This window comes from Gossypium raimondii, chromosome 11 (assembly GCF_025698545.1).
Source record: "Gossypium raimondii isolate GPD5lz chromosome 11, ASM2569854v1, whole genome shotgun sequence".
Classification (NCBI taxonomy): domain Eukaryota; kingdom Viridiplantae; phylum Streptophyta; class Magnoliopsida; order Malvales; family Malvaceae; genus Gossypium; species Gossypium raimondii.
This window is the reverse complement of record NC_068575.1, coordinates 22,154,066-22,175,289: the sequence shown is the minus strand read 5'-3', so window position 1 is coordinate 22,175,289 and position 21,224 is coordinate 22,154,066. Positions and strand designations below refer to the sequence as shown.

General features: G+C 32.3%; 1 protein-coding gene across 1 annotated transcript; it reads right to left on the bottom strand.

Annotated features, from left to right (window-relative positions):
• Positions 1–261: 261 nt before the first annotated feature.
• Positions 262–5,105, bottom strand: LOC105788087 (probable pectinesterase/pectinesterase inhibitor 51). The gene is made up of 2 exons (XM_012614798.2): positions 4,029–5,105; positions 262–1,033 (listed from the first exon to the last, which is right to left on the bottom strand). Exons 1-2 carry the CDS (start codon positions 4,957–4,959, stop codon positions 348–350), a joined length of 1,617 nt encoding a protein of 538 aa, XP_012470252.1. The 5' UTR covers positions 4,960–5,105; the 3' UTR covers positions 262–347.
• Positions 5,106–21,224: the final 16,119 nt, after the last annotated feature.

The following is a 21,224-nucleotide window of genomic DNA, read 5'->3' as shown; positions in this document are numbered from 1 at the left end:
GATTACTTTTTAAGTCTTGATTAAATTAGTGAATGATAAAATACTTTTATTGAACAATCTCATTATAAGTTCTAATCATATTTACTCTTTTTAACACAATAACTAGAACTACCCATAGTCACTCTCAACGCATAAATAGTAAGATAATGCGTTTCAACGCATTTAAACTCATATTCTCCTACATTGATAATAATGTTAATATTAATTGAACTAATATTCAATCTATATTAAATGGTTACAATTTTTTCCTTAGACATATAATATTAATAAAAATTATATAAATTATAAATGCTGAAGTACATTATAATTAAGGAATCCAGGTAATATGAAAAAGAAGGTGAAAAAAATCAATGAGATTTAGGGATCCATTGATCTCCTTGGATGAAATTCTGAACCGAATACGTAGGTACGTTCTGCGATGGAATTTGGGTACTCCATGGAACTCTCTTGGACACATCAGATCCTGGTCCCGAATTCCTAAACTCTCCATAGAAAACTGTTTTCAGCCCAACGTCGCCACTCCATGGCATCCATCCATCTGGACTGATAATCTTCTCCAATTTACAGTTTATAAAAATCGTCCTTGAATATTCCTTCCATGGCCTTCCCAAGTAATTCTTGTGCACTTCCGGATTCTTCTTGTAGTATCTCATGTACTCTTCAGTTCCATTGATTACGCAGTTATGGAAGACGAGGCCAGTTGATTGAGCCGGATCAGTTCTGCCATGGGCCGTCACGGCATTGTTCTCACTGCTTTCTGGATTTGTCTGTCGAGGACCGACCAATATTTCACAGTCCTGGAACACTGATGCGGAGTTTCCGAAGATGAAGTCGACGTTGCCCTGGATGCGGCAGTTTTTATAGAATTGACGGAGTGACTGAGCGTACAGAGTATCTTGATTGCCTAGGAATTCACAGTTCTCAATGACGGAATGGTCGCTGTCTGATCTGAAAGCCACTGCTTGGTGGGCATCGGAGCCTGCTGTGTTCCTGATTGTCAGCCCGCTCGCCATAAAACCATCCCCAAGTACTCCTGCAACACATCAAAACCATATGCATAGCAATTTTCATTACAAAATAAAATAAAATCTACGAAGACAGAGTGCAAACTTTGACTCTCATGTGGCGGTGCATAGGATAGAAGAGAAATTTTAAACACAATTTAGATAATGAAATTAATGGCACATGCACGACAAACACCTTTACTAATTCCAAACAGAAATTAATCAGTCTAGAAAAAGGAACCTAAACCTTGTATTTGGCTGGTTTTGCAGAAAAGTTCAGGGTCAAGGTAAAACCAATTTATGTTGAATGAGATTTTTGCTAAAGTTAACACTTGTCCAGTATAGACATTACTGACTACAGCTACTGTTAACTTTTTTTTTTTTTCAAAAGGACCGTGCTCAATTTTTTCTTTAGTTTTTAAATAAATATTAATTATAACCGCTAAACATAAATAAAAATAAAATACAATCCGAAACTCGAAAACCAAAACACCAAAACTTCAAATCCATAAATTGAAATTCAAAAACCAAAATTTAAAATCTTAAATTAATCTTGAAACCTAAAACTCAAAAAAATAAAATAAAATAATTATAATTAATATTTAATTATGTTTAATAAAATTAATAGTATTTATTTTCAAGTCCTTCAAATCTTTCTACATGAATGATAATGTGTTATTTTATTATTAATTGATGGTACATGAGACCTATACATCGATAGTGCATTAAATATTTATTCAATCTTTTTACCCAAAGTGCACAAAACAACATATCATCTATTTATATATATACACACTTAGCAATGTGAGATGAGATATTTGTATCTATAAAATTTATTAGAATATATAATTATAATATATATTACAAATTCTATCACACACGTATGTGTATGAAACCCACATATTAAGAATATAAGTGTGCATTTGAAAATAGCATATAATAAATAGTTAATATGTAATGTTTGAAACTAACACATGCAATATGTATACTATTAAAATGAAAAAAATTAAATTGTGAATATATAAATATAGTATATTAAGAATATTAACTGCGTTACAATTGTTTATTCATCAATCTTGAGATAATGTCAAGATAACTTGTGATACTAATTCAATCACATAATCAATATATATAGTTGATGCATGTACTAAAGTATGTATAATAGCATTAAAAAGTAAAACTATATTTCAAGATGAAGTTCGGTTCAGTGGCAAAATAAAAATTTTATTGACTCGGTTATTATAAATTCAAATATCACTATATAAATATTATTTTTATTTTTAATTAAAAACTAAATTACCTTTAAATAATAGAAATTATATTAATTACAAAATAATATTTTAGTAGTTTTTCCAATCAAATTGATGTTTGGTTGACTTATGGCATTAACTCAATTAAAAGTTCAAATAATAGTATAAATATATAAATATATATGTAAACTACTTATTAAATGAATAATTATAAATATTAAATTTAACGATTGAGTATTAATTTAATACATATTATTATTGTTTCAAGAAGATAATGGGTTTGAAGATATGAATAGATTAAGAATTATATAAAATATTTATGATACTTAACTTTAAAAATGATATAGACGTAACATGTATATGTAGACATGTTTGCATTAATACCCGTTTAAGACTTAAAAGTACTTTAATCCTATAAAACATATGAAAAAGAATTTTTGGCTTAAAATAAAATTGGTCTCTAAACTATACTGCTTTATTTAGGTATTTAATTTTTTGTCAGAAATAGTATTTAAACTTTTTTTTTTGTTATCAGTTTTAGTCTAACCATTATTTTCGGTTAAAAAACCCATTTGATCAACCGTATTGCGCCATTTGGCATTTTCTAATTATATAAAATTATTGTATTCAATATTAAATGAAAATTAATTAAAATATTATTTAATATTATGTTTTTCACTCTGTCCCATTCATCTATCTTCATCATATTCTTTTCCAATTCTTGTATTTTCATCACCCTTTTTGGTATTTCTACCTTTACCTTTTACAACCAAAATTCTAAACGTTAACGAACTAAACAAATCATTAACCTTTAACCTGCGTTGCTCATGAATGTTTCAAAGTAAAAAGTATGATTTAAAAAAAAATCTCTACATCACTAGATTCGATTGTTCTAAGACATTTCCAACTCCAGGTTTTCCTCTAAAATTTATAATGGTTCAGGTTTTCTTTAATCAAATCTAAAAGTTTTTCACATTTTAGAGTTTTCTTAATTAAATCTAAAATTTTCATTATTCTAACTTTAGGGGTTTGCGACCCAATTCTCTACTGCAATTTTCTTTTTTTTTTCTTTTAGTTTTCTTCGAAATTTTGACAACCCCATTTTAATCAAGTTTGTGAAAATCTTTGGTGTAAGATTAGGAAATTTGAGTTATATTTGAAAATTAGATAGCGATTCAGCTATGAGTGCAATCATAATTACCAAACCAATTATTCTATTGCCACAATTACAATAAACTATCAGGCATAGATAGAAGAGAAGAACCCTATAATGGATAAAATGAAGATACAAGGGAGAAGATTCTGGCGAGAAGGAAGACTGGTGGCTAGGTTGTTTTGCAGATGAAGAAAATGTTATGTTTTTGAAAAATGAAAGAAAAAGAAAGGAAAAATAATTTAAATTATTTTTTGTTAATATTAAGCTAATTTTTTTATTAAAATGCCATCTGACACTAGATGATTGGTTGAGAATTTCTTTTTACGGGAACTAAACAACCTATATTTTTATTAATAATTTATTTTTTAACGTAACGATATTTTAGATACCATTTTTTAAAAAATTTAAATACTTAAGTGGTAATTTTTTTTAGAATTAAGATAATTTTGTGGTTGACTGATGGTGTGGGTAAAATTTCTTTTATTTTAATTGGTTAAAACCTATATTTATGGTTGAATGTAATAAATTAAGAAATTTAATATTATTTTCTTTCTTACTAATAATTTTATTTTTCAAAAATAGAAACTAGAAAATGTGAAGTAAAAGGAGAGGACTCACCGACTGTAGCAGAATTATAAGTATTCATTCCAGGCTGGTGAACATTTAAAGCGCCGGTAATAATGGTTTTGCCCATCCCTTCCCCCAAAAACACCACATTTTTCTTCTCAAACGGGACCCTAACCGTTTCTTCGTACACCCCTTTCCTTATTTTTATCACATATTGATCCCTCCCCTTTTTGTTTTTAGGTGCAGCATCTACGGCCTCTTGCACCGTCTTGTAACACTTTCTATGGTTTTTACACACCGTTACATCCACCTTCAAATTTGACGGGAAACCTCCATTAAATCTCAACTCCAACTTCCCACCCGACCCCTTCTCATAAAACCCGTCCCGTTCTGTTTTGGGCGGGGTCCATACGGTGGTGTCCTCTCCGTAATTATCATAGGCCACCATCATGCTTAATGCGTTGCTGCTATGATGTACTAGAGAATCCAAAAACAACATGGTGTCAACAACCAATTTGGTGTCATTTACGTACTTGAGCGCCCCCCAACAATTTTGTTGGTAGCCAAGAGCCGCGCTCATCCATGCACGGGCATCTTTTATATTCCCATGTGTTAACGCATAATGGGCTGATTTGATGCGGTAGCTTGAGTAAGAAAGGATATCCAAACAGATGGTGGCGATATTGGTGCGGTTAAGGTTTCCCTTGGAGGTGTCAAGGACGGATTTTACCATGGATTGTCCAGTTTTGAGGTTGTGGTCAGAGACAGAAATGGTGGATTGGATGATTTGAAGGGAGGTTGTGTTGGGAGGGAGGTGGGATAATTGTGTTAGGGAGGTTTCACAGAGTTCCGGGAAGCGGGTGGCCTGACATGCATGGTACATTTGAGATGGAGTTGATTTTTCATGGTCGTGATGAGCGGAAGAAAAAATGGCTAAGAAAATGACGAGGGAAACGGGAAGAAAAATATGAACAATGGACATTTAAAAAAAATTAATTAAATGAGAAAAAAATTATAAGAGAGGATTTTTTAAAAGATCGTAATAGCAGCTATGGAACATAGATCCTGGAAGATAAATATCAAAGCACTTAACCTTCAAGGTCAAGGAAGAGTTGGTTTTGAGGTAAGCTTTTATGGAGGATTTTTTTAGGATTTAGTTACGGTAGGTGGCGAAGATGTAGGCATGTCTTTAAGAGTATATAACATTTTAATGGTCTAATTATCCTCATCCCTGTACCTTTCACTAAATTTCAGAAATTTAGAGCTATTTTTATTTAATGATTGAAATTCAATCCTCAACGCTCACATTATTTTCCCCAAATTGGATTATGTTTTTTATTTAAATTGCTCATGTGACCAATTTTAAGATGCGTGTAATATTTCTCACATGACAAGTTTTTATTTAAAATATAATATATTATTTAATTTAACGAATTTTTTAAAAAAATTAAGAGATTAAAATTTTCAGATTAAAAATAAATTAACTAAATTTTAAATACAGATTAGGAGCGTATTAAATCTATTCTAAATTACTAAATAAAACCCTTCAATTATCTATTTTTATTTTACTCAAATAAATGCTAAAATTTTATTTTAAAATAAAATAAATTTATATAATAAGAGTGTCACGAATAAAAATTTAAATTAATTACATCATAGCACACCATAATGAAAATTTGTAAATAAATATATTTATTAATAATTTATGAAAGAATCAAATGATGTTTCGATTTAAATGATAAATTTAAAGTTTGATATTCTTAATTCAAATATTATAATATGTACAATTTTATTAATTTATAAAAATAAAATATATATCATTATTATAATATAACACCTTTTGTAAAAATAATAGATTTCTCAAGTCGAGGTTTGATTATAGTAAAAATAAAAAATATAACAAGTTATCTAATTAATTTGATAAAATTGAGGAGGGTTTTTTTTTTTTTTTTTTAAGTGAAGGTGGTGGAGGAGGAGGCACTTAGAAATTAACGGGGAAGTTAGTAATTGATGATGGTAAGGAATGTTTTACATTTTTGGAATGCGAAGCCAACAAAAGAGAATTAATAAAGACAACAAATGATAGTCATGAGCTTGGTTTTGTTTCACAGGAATGCCACAGACCTTACTTTCTGAAAGTTGCGTGATATTTAAAAGTTGGATTCATATTAATATTATTATCTATATAAGAGGGTGTAAGTATAAATGTGTTAAAGTGTATTTAATTTTTTCATTTAAAAGTTAAAAAATATGCTTAATTATTGACATTATATTAAAAAATGAATAAAAATATTATTATATTAAAAAACGAGTTGGAGTAGTAAATGAAATTTATTTAAAATTTAGTTTGGATAATTCAAACTTTCAAATCATAAATCTGAATGTATTCTTTATAGAAAAATTCGATTCTAGTTTTTTTTATAATTATATATTACAAAATTATGTTATGATATTCATATTTGTATTTACATTTATATAATTTATTTTATAAAAATAAAATATAATATTATAATATAAATATTAAAAATATAAGTTATATATTCAAAATTTAAAAGTAATAAACTTAAATGATTTTTTTAGTAACAAAATTAAATTATTAAAGATTAAATAAAAATAAATGTTGTAATTTTTTAAACAAAAATATTTATGTTAGCAAAAGGGAATTGCTAAAAGCAGAAGCTACATAACTAAATTGGTGCATGAGATAGTGCTTGAGATGGTGGTCACTCCTCCATGCACTAAATGACAAACAATAATCACATAAAATATAAGAAGATTACATAGTTTAGTTTCCCTACATCCGTGAACTTAACTTGAGTGAGAAATATGCATTCTCTTCAACAATTATAAAGGGAACTTACTCAATCACACAACCCGTGATCGTTTCCCTCACCCTTACACTTTGAAGATACAATACTCTCACCACTATGATCACCCTTTATGATCACAACAAGTAAAACCACAACAGAAAATTTTACAAAAAAAACACTCTTACAAAATATTCTCACAATAGATTCAGTGCCTAACTCTTAGTACATCTTCCTAAACAAGTCTCTCAAATATATAGACTTTGATTTCAAGACTTGCTTATAATTGAAGATCTAATACAATCCCAATAAAATTATAATACCATAAGAATAATGCAATATAATAATAACATGTGAAGTGAATATGAACTCTTGGCAACTTATAAGTAGAATCATAATTCAATCCAAAGTCCATAGTCCAAGTGATTACTTTGGAGATATTTGGTTCAAATCAATTACTAATATTTAAATTCCCAAGCAGTATGATATTCCATAGTGGACTAAATATTCAACATACAATCAGCATAGCCCATATATAAAATTTTGTTGGGGATCAACCCAATTTAACGTGTAAAACCTTCCAAAAGTGAATAAAAATCACGGGTAAAGATAATTTTACTATAATAGCAAAAGAACGAAGAGTACAAAAGATGGAGATAAAAAAACTAAACCCCGAAACCTAAATACAAAGAACCCTCAAAATGTAAACACAAAATTCTCCAAAAGTGTTATGAGTTCTAATCTTTAATGGGTGTTTTTCTAAAGTTGTAAAAGAGCCTATTTATAGGCTAAATTCATAGGTCAAATAATAATAAAGTAATCTAGACTAATCAAAGTTCGAATGAAACAAATAAACAAAGTTTAATTAGGGGATTAGCTCTCAAATTTGATTGAAATATGAGTCATACTCAACAAATCTCCACCTTGCTCATATTTCCACAACGCCAAAGCCCACCACGGACCTATCTTGAACTAAATCAAATCTGTGATTTAGAAGCTAGAAGACTTCTAGCCTTCGACTTGTGCACTACCAAATCAGACCTGGGTTAGTTTTGATTTGATAGTGATATTCACTAACCCAGGTCTGATTTTCACAAACACAGTGTCTTAACTTTTCAAAATCTGCATCCAAAAGAGAGCATCTCTTCAACGAAATAGCCATACATTTTTCTCTCTTATGACCAAGTTGCCTCCACTCCAAACGAGTTGATTTAGACTCTGCAACCAGCAAGGGACGTTCAATTTCATCGGTCACTGTAAAACCTTCCAAAATATAAAGATTGTCGGTTCTTGTATCTTTTAACAAAATGAGAGCCCCACGAGACACCTTAATGTCACTTGACTCGATGTTGATTATGCAACCTTTCAAATCTAAAATACTCAAGAAGATAAGATTCTTTCATAAATCAGTTACATATCTGACATCTGAGAGTGTCTTAATCATCTAATTTCATCCTAATTTTAACAGTACCAATATGAATTGTTTCCCATGCGCACAAACCCACCTTCAATCGAACTGTATGTGGAAAACCATTCTCTGTTGGGACACATGTGGAAAGAACATCCTGAATTTAAGATCCACTCGGATGTAAGCTAGAACCTATCGCTCATTGACACTAACAAGAAATCATCACCACTTTCATCGACCAAATTAGCACCAACTACATCTTCCTTGTTACTTTTAGCAGCCTTTTTATTTCGCAGTTTATAACAATTTCCTTTGACGTGACCTAACTTCTTACCATAGCGACACATTTTATCTCGTTTCTTTCATGCAACCAAAATGAAAGCTTGTCTATCTACCTTGATATTCGAACCAAATTCATTGTCGAGTTTATCTTTACTCAACAAATGACTCTTCACATCCTCGAATGGGAGTTAGTTCATACCATTGATGCATCTGAAATGATATGCGCTTTGTGCAAGTGTAACACCCCTAACCCGTATCCGTCGCCGAATTAGGGTTACGAGGCATTACCGAACAAACACAACCATTTTTTTTTTAAACAAACTGATCACAACATGAAAATTTAATTACTTTCGCATAGTTATTATAATTTACAATCAAAATGTAATTAATATCGTGCTCAACCTATACATGCCATAAGATTGAGTTCAAACATTTAACAAAATACCAAAAGAAGTCGATAGTGTGATGGACTATGCTGATGATCCCCGAGCTCGTAACGCGTCTCCAAAATCTAAAAAAAATAAAACAAATGGATAGAAAACAAACAAAGTAAGCTTTTATAGCTTAGTAAGTCTATAGCATAACAACAAAAATATGTATATATTAACAAATACTTATAGACAAATGCATACATATTTATCAACAATTAAAAAACCGAATGTACATACACTTTATTACTTGCATACTTTCGAATTCACATATGTACTTATCATGTGCATAAAATTGATCATACACATGTATATATATATATATACCAATCACATATTATATTCACTTATATATATATAGACTCATTATGAATTTATACGAGTACATCGCTAATACATACATTCAATATATATATATATATATATATATACATATTCATCATATACAAATTAATGAGTACATTTATATATATATCCCAATTGCATCCATAAATAATTATCAAACACATAGGCTCCATGTATATATTTAACAACCGCATATCCCCATGTGCATTTATAAATTCAACAACCGCATATACGATATACATATGCCTTTATCATTTGTATACACCAAATGCATACAATTATGTTTAATCAAATGCAAAAACGGAATGTAGATGTATACTCACCAAGCATATAAAAACCTAATATTTATGTATACATCGATTTCAGATAACCAAAATCATAGATATATCAATTGCATATTCTCACATAGTTTAAATAGATTCACCGGCACTTAGCCTGCTAGGTTTTAAAACCTGATTCGATACACCGGCTTATAGCCTGCTAGACCTATAGTCCGAAATGTATCACCGGCATTAAGCCTGCTAGACGTAAAGTCTGAATTAATTCACCGGCATTAAGCCTGCTAGGCACATAGCCTGAATTATATCACCGGCATCCAGCCTGCTAGACAATAAGTCTGATTTACATTCGATCACTTTATATTAGTCATTCAAACTAACAACCTCATATATTCATTTCCATTCGAGACTTTTGCATAAATAAATTCACATAATCAAAACTTTCTTAAACATACATAAGTTCCATACCTAAATTCATTTCAAGAACATATACGCATATACTTGATTCATCGCATTTCATAATATCTTACACATATATCCTACCTAAATTCGGATTAAGTACCTATTCATGTATGTAAACATATCCAATCAAATATTGCATATACATATATTTTCATCTCACACATAAACATACTTTTTCAATACCACATATATACTCATGAATTACATGTCTTAAATTAATTCCAAAGGTTTATACACGTATATACATATATAATGACATATCTAAATTCAATACACAACACATGCACGTATTTTTGCATGCTTATTCAATTTATATATATATATATACAATTATAACATACATATCACAAATCAAATCCAAGAGTTTATATATATATATATATATATATATATACTTTTATAATCATTCGAACCCTTTTATATATATACATATACCTTATACATATCTTTGATTAATCTAATAATTTATACATGTATATACTTATATACCTTCATACTTTAACTAAATTCAAATGACTATATAAGTATATACCTATGATTCGAACATGTAACAATAATGCATATAATTCATTCATACTTTTAATTATTTCAACCAACATATTTTCAATTATAATTCATCAAAATACAGCACATATACATACCTATATACTGATTTTTATGACATTAAATAGCTAATAGACTTACCTCGGATATTCGCGGACTCGATCGACTATTCGATTACCTTCGACTTTCCCCGATCTAATTCTGTTTTCTTCAGTTCGTGATCTAAACATATTCAAATTTAACCCTCTTATTCATCAAATCATTCAATTTTATCCAAAAACACATAAATGGGCAAATTACCATTTTGCCCCAGACATTTTACACTTTTTGCAATTTAGTCCCTATTGCGTAAAACACAAATTACACAAAATCTCACAACACCATAGTTAGGCCGAATCTTCATTGTATTCATACAAGTCCATGTATTTCATTTATTTCCCATTTTAGTCCCTCAAAAATTTATTTTCACAATTTAGCCCTAAATACTCAAATTCATCAAAAATCCCAAGACAAAACATGTTAATCTAAGACATATCTTCCATTATTCATCATCAAACATCACAAAACACAAATATTCATCAATGGCACATTTCAAAATCATCAACAATTCACAAAATTAATACATGAGTTCAAGTATTCAAAGCAACAATCTCAAAACGTAAAATTATCAAAATCGAAACAATTTCATACCTTAATCAAGCTAGCAAAGTGCGAAACCCTAAATGCCATAGATGTTTTCTTTCTTTGCAACATTCGCCAACAAAAGAGATGATAATGGCTTGTTTATGTTTTGTTTTATTATACTATACATTATTTATTAATTTACTTATTTAACCTTTAATAATTAATAAACAAAACATATATAATAAGGTTATATTAGTCCTTTGCCACCCACTAACTTACATAGTGGACTATTTGCATTATAAAACCTCTAAGTTATAAAGACAACAACAATTAGGTGCTTTTATAATTAACCCCTAAATTTTCATTTTACGCGATTAAGCCCTTTTATTAAATCGGACACTTAAACGACGAAATTAAAACACGAAAATTTCACACAATCACATACACACAAAATAAACACACATAATAATATTAATAATATTTTTATAATTTAGATTTGTGGTCCCGAAACCACTGTTCCGATTAGGGTCAAAACCGGGTTGTTACAACTCTCCCCCCTTTAGGGATTTTCGTCCCCGAAAATTCTTACCGGTGAATAGGTTTGGATAACGCTCTTTCATCGTATCTTCTGACTCCCAAGTTGCTTCCTCAATTCTGTGCTTATGCCACAATACTTTAACTAACGGAATTTTCTTATTCCGTAATTCTTTGATCTCCCGAGCCAAAATACTAATCGGTTTTTCTTCATATGACATATCAGAATTAATTTCAATCTCCGTCGGACTAATCACATACGAAGGATCAGATCGGTATCTACGGAGCATCGAAACATGGAATACATTATGAATCTTTTCTAACTCAAAGTAGTAACATCAATTTATAAGCAACCGGTCCCACACGCCTATAATCTCATACGGTCCAATGAATCTCGGACTCAATTTGCCTTTATGACCGAATCTGAATATTTTCTTCCACGGTGAGACTTTTAAAAACACTTTATCCCCGATCTGAAACTCTATATCCTTTCTTTTCAAATCCGCATAAGATTTCTGACGATCCGATGCTGATTTCAGACTATCCCGAATCACTTTCACTTTCTGTTCAGTCTCTTTAATCAGATCAACCCCGTGTATTTTATTTTCACTGAGCTCGGTCCAATACAGTGGTGTACGACATTTACGACCGTACAAAGCCTCATAAGGTGCCATTTTGATACTAGATTGAAAGCTGTTATTATAAGCAAATTCAATCAAAGGTAAATATCTTTCCCACGTACCTTCAAACTCGAGAATGCAACATCTCAACATATCCTCAAGTATCTGAATGATTCGCTCAGATTGACCGTCTGTTTGCGGATGAAAAGCTGTGCTAAAATGTAGCTTCGTACCTAAAGCATCTTGTAATTTCTTCCAAAACCGCGATGTAAATCTCGGGTCTCTGTCCGAAATAATAGAAATAGGCACTCCGTGCAATCTCACAATCTGAGAAATGTACAATTCAGCAAGTTTATCAAGTGAATAATCAATACGAACCGGAACAAAGTGAGCCGATTTTGTCAATCTATCAACAACAACCCAAATTGCATCTTTCTTGCTGGGTGTCAATGGTAAACCGGATACAAAATCCATCGTAACTCTGTCTCATTTCCACTCAGGTATCATGATCGGCTGAAGCAACCCAGATGGTACCTGATGCTCGGCTTTAACTTGCTGACAAATTAAACATTTCGAAACAAAGTCAGAAATGTCTCGTTTCATACCATGCCACCAATAGTGCTGTTTCAGATCGTTATACATTTTCGTACTTCCCGGATGAACCGAAAGTCGGCTATTATGAGCTTCATTCAAAATCACCTGTATTAACTTCGAATTTCTCGGAACACATAATCGATTTCTGAATCTCAAACAATCTTCAGCATCAACTAGAAATTCTGAATCAACATTTAGGTCACACTGAGTTCGTTTTGCAAGTAAATCATTATCGACTTTCTGGGCTTCACAAATCTGTTGAACAAATAACGGTTTTGCTTTCAACCCAGCTACTATCGCACCATCATCAGACATAACCATATGTGCGTTCATTGCATGCAAAGTAAACAGTGATTTTCGACTTAGGGCATCAGCAACAACATTAGCCTTTCCCGGATGATAGTCAATCACAAGCTCGTAATCTTTCAGCAATTCTAACCATCGACGCTGTCTCAAATTCAGATCTTTCTGAGTCATCAAATATTTCAGGCTTTTGTGATCGGAATAAACATGACATCTTTCGCCAAACAGATAGTGACGCCATATTTTTAACGCAAATACAATAGCGGCCAATTCCAGATCATGCGTCGGATAGTTCTTTTCATGCGGCTTTAACTGTCTTGAGGCATAGGCTACAACTTTGCCTTCTTGCATCAAAACACAACCCAAACCATTTAAAGATGCATCACTATAGATAACAAACTCTTTACCCGATTCGGGCTGAACTAGGACTGGAGCTTCAGTCAAAAGAACTTTCAACTGATCAAAGCTTTTCTGACACCTTTCTGACTACTCGAATTTAACGTCTTTTTGTAGTAGCTTTGTCATCGGGGTCGCAATCATAGAGAATCCTTTCACGAACCGTCTATAATAACCGGCGAGCCCCAGAAAACTTCGAACTTCAGAGACATTTCTCGGAGGTTTCCAATCAAGTATAGCTGAAATTTTACTTGGATCAACCCGAATACCCGATGCTGACACAACATGGCCCAGAAAACTAACTTCACGTAACCAGAACTCACATTTACTGAACTTTGCATACAACTATTTATCTCGCAAAGTTTGTAAAACAAGTCTCAAATGTTCAGCATGCTCGGTTTCATCATGAGAGTAGATCAAAATATCATCTATAAATACTACCACAAACCGATCCAGATGCTGTCTAAAAATCCGATTCATCAAATCCATGAAAACAGCAGGTGCATTAGTAAGTCCAAAAGGCATAACCAAGAACTCATAATGTCCGTACCTCGTTCGGAAAGCAGTCTTTGGCACATCAGAGTCTTTAACTCATGAATCGATAGTAGCCTGACCTCAGATCTATCTTCGAAAACACAGTAGCCCCTTTCAACTGATCGAACAAATCATCAATCCGTGGTAACGGATACTTATTCTTTATAGTCACCTTATTGAGTTGCCGATAATCAATGCACATTCTCATCGTTCCGTCTTTCTTTTTCACAAATAGAACTGGTGCACCCCAAGGAGAGAAACTCGGTCGTGCAAAACCTTTATCAGTCAACTCTTGCAACTGCACTTTCAATTCTTTTAATTCGGTAAGTGCCATACGGTACGGAGCTATCGAGATTGGAGTCGTCCCTGGTACTAACTCAATACCAAACTCTACCTCTCGAATAGGTGGCAAACCCGGTAATTCTTCGGGAAACACGTCTAAATACTCACACACTACTGGCACAGATTCAATCTTCTCTTCGGTCACTTTACTATCAAGAACAAATGCAAGGTAAGCTTCACAACCTTTTCTCACATACTTCTGAGCCGACATCGAGGATATTATTGCTGGTAAACCCTTCAGATCATTAGATTCAATCCGAATAATCTCATCATTCTGACACCGTAGATCAATAGTTTTCCGTTTGCAGTTTACTATAGCATCATACAGAGTTAACCAATCCATACCCAGAATTATATCAAACTCGTCGAATGGTAACAACATCAAATCAGCTGGAAAACATAAATCTCGAATCATCAACGGACAATTCTTGCAATCTTTGTCAACCAAAACACACCGGCCCAGGAGGTTCGATACTTTAATTACAAACTCAGTAGACTCAACAGGCAAAGTCTTACTGAATACTAAAGTCTCACACACATAAGAATGAGTCGAACCAGGATCAATCAATGCAATAACGTTAGTATCATAAAGAGTGAAAGTACCATAATAACATCCGAGAAGAAGCCTCCTCCCGAGCACGGATGGCATATGCTCTGGCAGGTGCACGAGCCTCAGATCGAACTGCCGTGTCCTTTGTTCCTCTCTGACTACCACTTACATTACTCAAATGCCTCGGCGGTCTACCTCGTACGGGCACATTACTCGGTCTGGTATTCTGCACGGTGTTTTGCTCAGCTACCATCGGGCAGTCTCGAATGAAATGATCCTTTGAACCACACTTAAAGCAAGATCGATCATGTAATCTGCAATCTCTAGGATGCCATTTCCCACAATGCTTGCACTCTGATCTATTTTGTTGAACACTACCAACGCTAGCAACTGAAGTAGCTCGTGAACTCACAGGGGGTCGATCTCGATCATACTTAGGAAACCCTGCAGTAGCTTTAGATCGGCTATGATCCTCTCTGGATTTTCTTGAAGTCGACTGGAACTATTTACTAAATGATCGTTTACGGAAATCTCGAGCTTCATAGTCAGCTTTCCTCTTCTCTTTCCCGAGCTCTTCAGCTTTACAAGCTCGTTCAACAAGTACTACGAACTTCTTTATCTCAAGTATGCCCACTAACAGTTTAATATCTTCATTCAGCCCATCTTCAAATCTTTTACACATAATAGCTTCAGTCGAAACACACTCTCGAGCATATCTACTGAGTCTCACAAATTTCCGTTCATATTCTGTCACTGTCATCCGACCCTGTTTCAATTCAAGAAATTCCTTACGTTTCTGATCAATGAATCTCTGGCTGATGTATTTCTTACGGAACTCAGTCTGAAAGAATTCCCAGGTCACTCGCTCTTTCGGAACCACCGATACTAGTGTATTTCACCAGTGATATGCAGTGTCTCGTAGCAAAGATATGGCACATTTCAAGCACTCATCAGGGGTTCAAGATAACTCATCAAACACTCTAATAGTATTATCAAGCCAGAATTCAGCTCGCTCAGCATCATCATCATCAGTAGCTCTGAACTCTTCGGCCCCGTGTTTTCGAATTTTGTCAACAGGAGGCTTAAGTAATCTCATCGGATCACTTACATGAGGTATAACAGGAATCGAAGATGGATTAGTCGGGGCGGGGGTTGTTGTGCAACCGGATTAGTTCGGACATATTGAGTAAACCAGTCATTCATCATTTGGTAGAAGGCTTGTTTAGCCTCTCCCTCCTGGTTACTCGAGGTCGGTCGAGAATCTACTGGCTCTGTCCCTTGCGCGGGAGCAGGCGCTATACTCTCAACATCATCGGCTACGGCTCGATCGGGATCCATTACTATACGAAAACACATTTTTAGACATCAGCAGTCATCACACTATCTCGATATAAAAATATGGCATGTATAGCTAGACTCATACATGCTACGTTAGTCCGAGAATCGACTAAACCGTAGCTCTGATACCAATAAAATGTAACACCCCTAACCCGTATCCGTCACCGAATTAGGGTTACGAGGCATTACCGAACAAACACAACCATTTTTTTTTAAACAAACTGATCACAACCTGAAAATTTAATTACTTTCGCATAGCTATTATAATTTACAATCAAAATGTAATTAATATCGTGCTCAACCTATACATGCCATAAGATTGAGTTCAAACATTTAACAAAATACCAAAAGAAGTCGATAGTGTGATGGACTATGCTGATGATCCCCGAGCTCGTAACGCGTCTCCAAAATCTAAAAAAAATAAAACAAATGGATAGAAAACAAACAAAGTAAGCTTTTATAGCTTAGTAAGTCTATAGCATAACAACAAAAATATGTATATATTAACAAATACTTATAGACAAATGCATACATATTTATCAACAATTAAAAAACCGAATGTACATACACTTTATTACTTGCATACTTTCAATTCACATATGTACTTATCATGTGCATAAAATTGATCATACACATGTATATATATATATATACCAATCACATATTATATTCACTTATATATATATAGACTCATTATGAATTTATACCTGAGTACATCGCTAATACATACATTCGAATATATATATATATATATACATATTCATCATATACAAATTAATGAGTACATTTATATATATATCCCAATTGCATCCATAAATAATTATCAAACACATAGGCTCCATGTATATATTTAACAACTGCATATCCCCATGTGCATTTATAAATTCAACAACCGCATATACGATATACATATGCCTTTATCATTTGTATACACCAAATGCATACAATTATGTTTAATCAAATGCAAAAACCGAATGTAGATGTATACTCACCAAGCATATAAAACCTAATATTTATGTATACATCGATTTCAGATAACCAAAATCATAGATATATCAATTGCATATTCTCACATAGTTTAAATAGATTCACCAGCACTTAGCCCGCTAGGTTTTAAAACACGATTCGATACACCGCTTATAGCCCGCTAGACCTATAGTCCGAAATGTATCACCAAGCATTAAGCACGCTAGACGTAAAGTCTGAATTAATTCACCAAGATTAAGCACGCTAGGCACATAGCTTTGAATTATATCACCGGCATCCACTGCTAGACAATAAGTCGATTTACATTCGATCACTTTATATTAGTCATTCAAACTAACAACCTCATATATTCATTTCCATTCGAGACTTTTGCATAAATAAATTCACATAATCAAAACTTTCTTAAACATACATAAGTTCCATACCTAAATTCATTTCAAGAACATATACGCATATACTTGATTCATCGCATTTCATAATATCTTACACATATATCCTACCTAAATTCGGATTAAGTACCTATTCATGTATGTAAACATATCCAATCAAATATTGCATATACATATATTTTCATCTCACACATAAACATACTTTTCAATACCACATATATACTCATGAATTACATGTCTTAAATTAATTCCAAAGGTTTATACACGTATATACATATATAATGACATATCTAAATTCAATACACAACACATGCACATATTTTTGCATGCTTATTCAATTTATATATATATATACAATTATAACATACATATCACAAATCAAATCCAAGAGTTTATATATATATATATATATATACTTTTATAATCATTCGAACCCTTTTATATATATACATATACCTTATACATATCTTTGATTAATCTAATAATTTATACATGTATATACTTATATACCTTCATACTTTAACTAAATTCAAATGACTATATAAGTATATACCTATGATTCGAACATGTAACAATAATGCATATAATTCACTCATACTTTTAATTATTTCAACCAACATATTTTCAATTATAATTCATCAAAATACAGCACATATACATACCTATATACTGATTTTTATGACATTAAATAGCTAATAGACTTACCTCGGATATTCGCGGACTCGATCGACTATTCGATTACCTTCGACTTTCCCCGATCTAATTCTGTTTTCTTCAGTTCGTGATCTAAACATATTCAAATTTAACCCTCTTATTCATCAAATCATTCAATTTTATCCAAAAACACATAAATGGGCAAATTACCATTTTGCCCCAGACATTTTACACTTTTTACAATTTAGTCCCTATTGCGTAAAACACAAATTACACAAAATCTCACAACACCATAGTTCGGCCGAATCTTCATTGTATTCATACAAGTCCATGTATTTCATTTATTTCCCATTTTAGTCCCTCAAAAATTTATTTTCACAATTTAGCCCTAAATACTCAAATTCATCAAAAATCCCAAGACAAAACATGTTAATCTAAGATATATCTTCCATTATTCATCATCAAACATCACAAAACACAAATATTCATCAATGGCACATTTCAAAATCATCAACAATTCACAAAATTAATACATGGGTTCAAGTATTCAAAGCAACAATCTCAAAAACGTAAAAATTATCAAAAACCGAAACAATTTCATACCTTAATCAAGCTAGCAAAGTGCCGAAACCCTAAATGCCATAGATGTTTTCTTTCTTTGCAACATTCGGCCAACAAAAGAGATGATAATGGCTTGTTTATGTTTTGTTTTATTATACTATACATTATTTATTAATTTACTTATTTAACCTTTAATAATTAATAAACAAAACATATATAATAAGGTTATATTAGTCCTTTGCCACCCACTAACTTACATAGTGGACTATTTGCATTATAAAACCTCTAAGTTATAAAGACAACAACAATTAGGTGCTTTTATAATTAACCCCTAAATTTTCATTTTACGCGATTAAGCCCTTTTATTAAATCGGACACTTAAACGACGAAATTAAAACACGAAAATTTCACACAATCACATACACACAAAATAAACACACATAATAATATTAATAATATTTTTATAATTCGGATTTGTGGTCCCGAAACCACTGTTCCGATTAGGGTCAAAACCGGGTTGTTACAGCAAGTATACACGTCGAATTAAGTAATAAATTGATGAGTGTGTATCGTTCCCACAAGGACCGGATTGAAACACAAAAGTGATCAATTTATTATAATAAAATGTGATTAATGCTATGGTAAAACTATGGTAAGTATGCAATGGCATTTAAAAGGAAGATGATGTATGCAATATGTGGAATTAACGAATACTTGGAAATGCTATGGAAAAATGAGAGTAGAAATGTGATGATAATTACGAAAATGATTATATGAATAACATGTAACAGAACAAATAAACAACTAATGATGCGATGAAAAGATACTACGACAAGGGATAAGGGATATACGATGTTGATATGGAAGGTTGGAATTACTAAGAATCTAACCTTATTATCAGAAATGCCTCGGCAAAATCACAACCAATCTACTGCTCAGAAGAGTTTTAAAGTGGTCTACTTCTTTCGAAAGTAAAAACCTCAAGTTACCTTGCCCGTGTCTATAGGCCTTTAATACGGTACCCTACACTGTTTCCTTCTGTATGAACGTTGCTCTATGTCTAGAGTCTACTACAAGTGTTTATCGAGTACTTGCTCATATCATTCAATTTTGGTCCAAATAATCCAACCTTTTCAGAATTAAATTAGTTTATGGGCATGCTGCATAGTCGTCTATGTTTAGGGATTGCACACATACAATTTAGAAATAAAAACAATTGAATGAAACAGTAAATTAATTCAAATCTATGCTGCAACAATTAAAGATAATAAAGGTTGCATAATGTAATCTCAACCCTATGAGATTTAACTCATGAGTTGGCAAATAAAATTCAAAACCAACATATCATTCAACATCGTTTTCATCAAATCAATTCACGGAGAAATAGTTAAGAAATAACAGAAGAACGTTGAGAAAATAACTTTCGAGTGTCTAGTTCACACTCCAACGGCACAATGTCCTATGGTGCCTGAGAGAGACTACCTTCGTCTTCCTCTTTCCGTCTCTACTCAACCGCTATCCTTTAGTTTCACCTATGGATCTCTTCCTTTTTGTTCGTCCTTTAGGTATTCCTTTTATAGCTTTTTCCCTAGGGTAAATCCAACAACCCATGTTTATCTCTTCCTCGTTTTAAATTCTTTTTTCAACAACCAAAAATTATCTTCTCCTCTTTTTAAGTTCTTTTTTCAACAACCTAAGATTATCTTCTCCTCTTTTTAAATTGCTTTTTCTAGGATAAAAACCAACAACCCAAGATTATCTTCTCCTCTTTTTTAGGCAGATTTTTCTAGTACAAATAAAGTTAGTCTGAAACTGGTATGCGTTGAGTGTTGACTCGATCTCTTGGAATTGCCACGACATTTGTGCTGACAAAATGTCCAACCTTTTACCCCGATAAACCTTCACTCCTTTATTTCTCTTTCCTCAACCTGCATATGCCAAACCACCAAACACAGCCCTACCACAAGCAATTAAAAGTACCTAATATTTAAATACGGTCTAAGCTCCTAATGAAATGATGAAAATACAAATGAAATGTCTTAAAATGCAACTAAATGTACCTGAGTACAAGAAATTAGCTAGGACTAAAGGCATGAAATATAACTCTTTTCAAAAGTTATCACACCCTCAAACCTAAGTTATTGCTTGTCTTCAAGCAAAATACATATGAATGCATGAATGCACAAATTTTTTCTCTTACGTATAACTATCTTGTACTGTTAATCTATTAAAAGAACAACATATACATTAGTTCTCAATAGTCTTCTT

What these genes read in the sequence shown, in the direction of transcription:
- LOC105788087 (XM_012614798.2), bottom strand. Translation starts at nt 4,959, where the DNA reads ATGTCCATTGTTCATATTTTTCTTCCCGTTTCCCTCGTCATTTTCTTA. An exon ending in TTATAATTCTGCTACAGTCG is followed by an intron (nt 1,034 to 4,028) that starts GTGAGTCCTCTC and finishes GATGTGTTGCAG; the next exon opens with GAGTACTTGGGGATGGTTTT.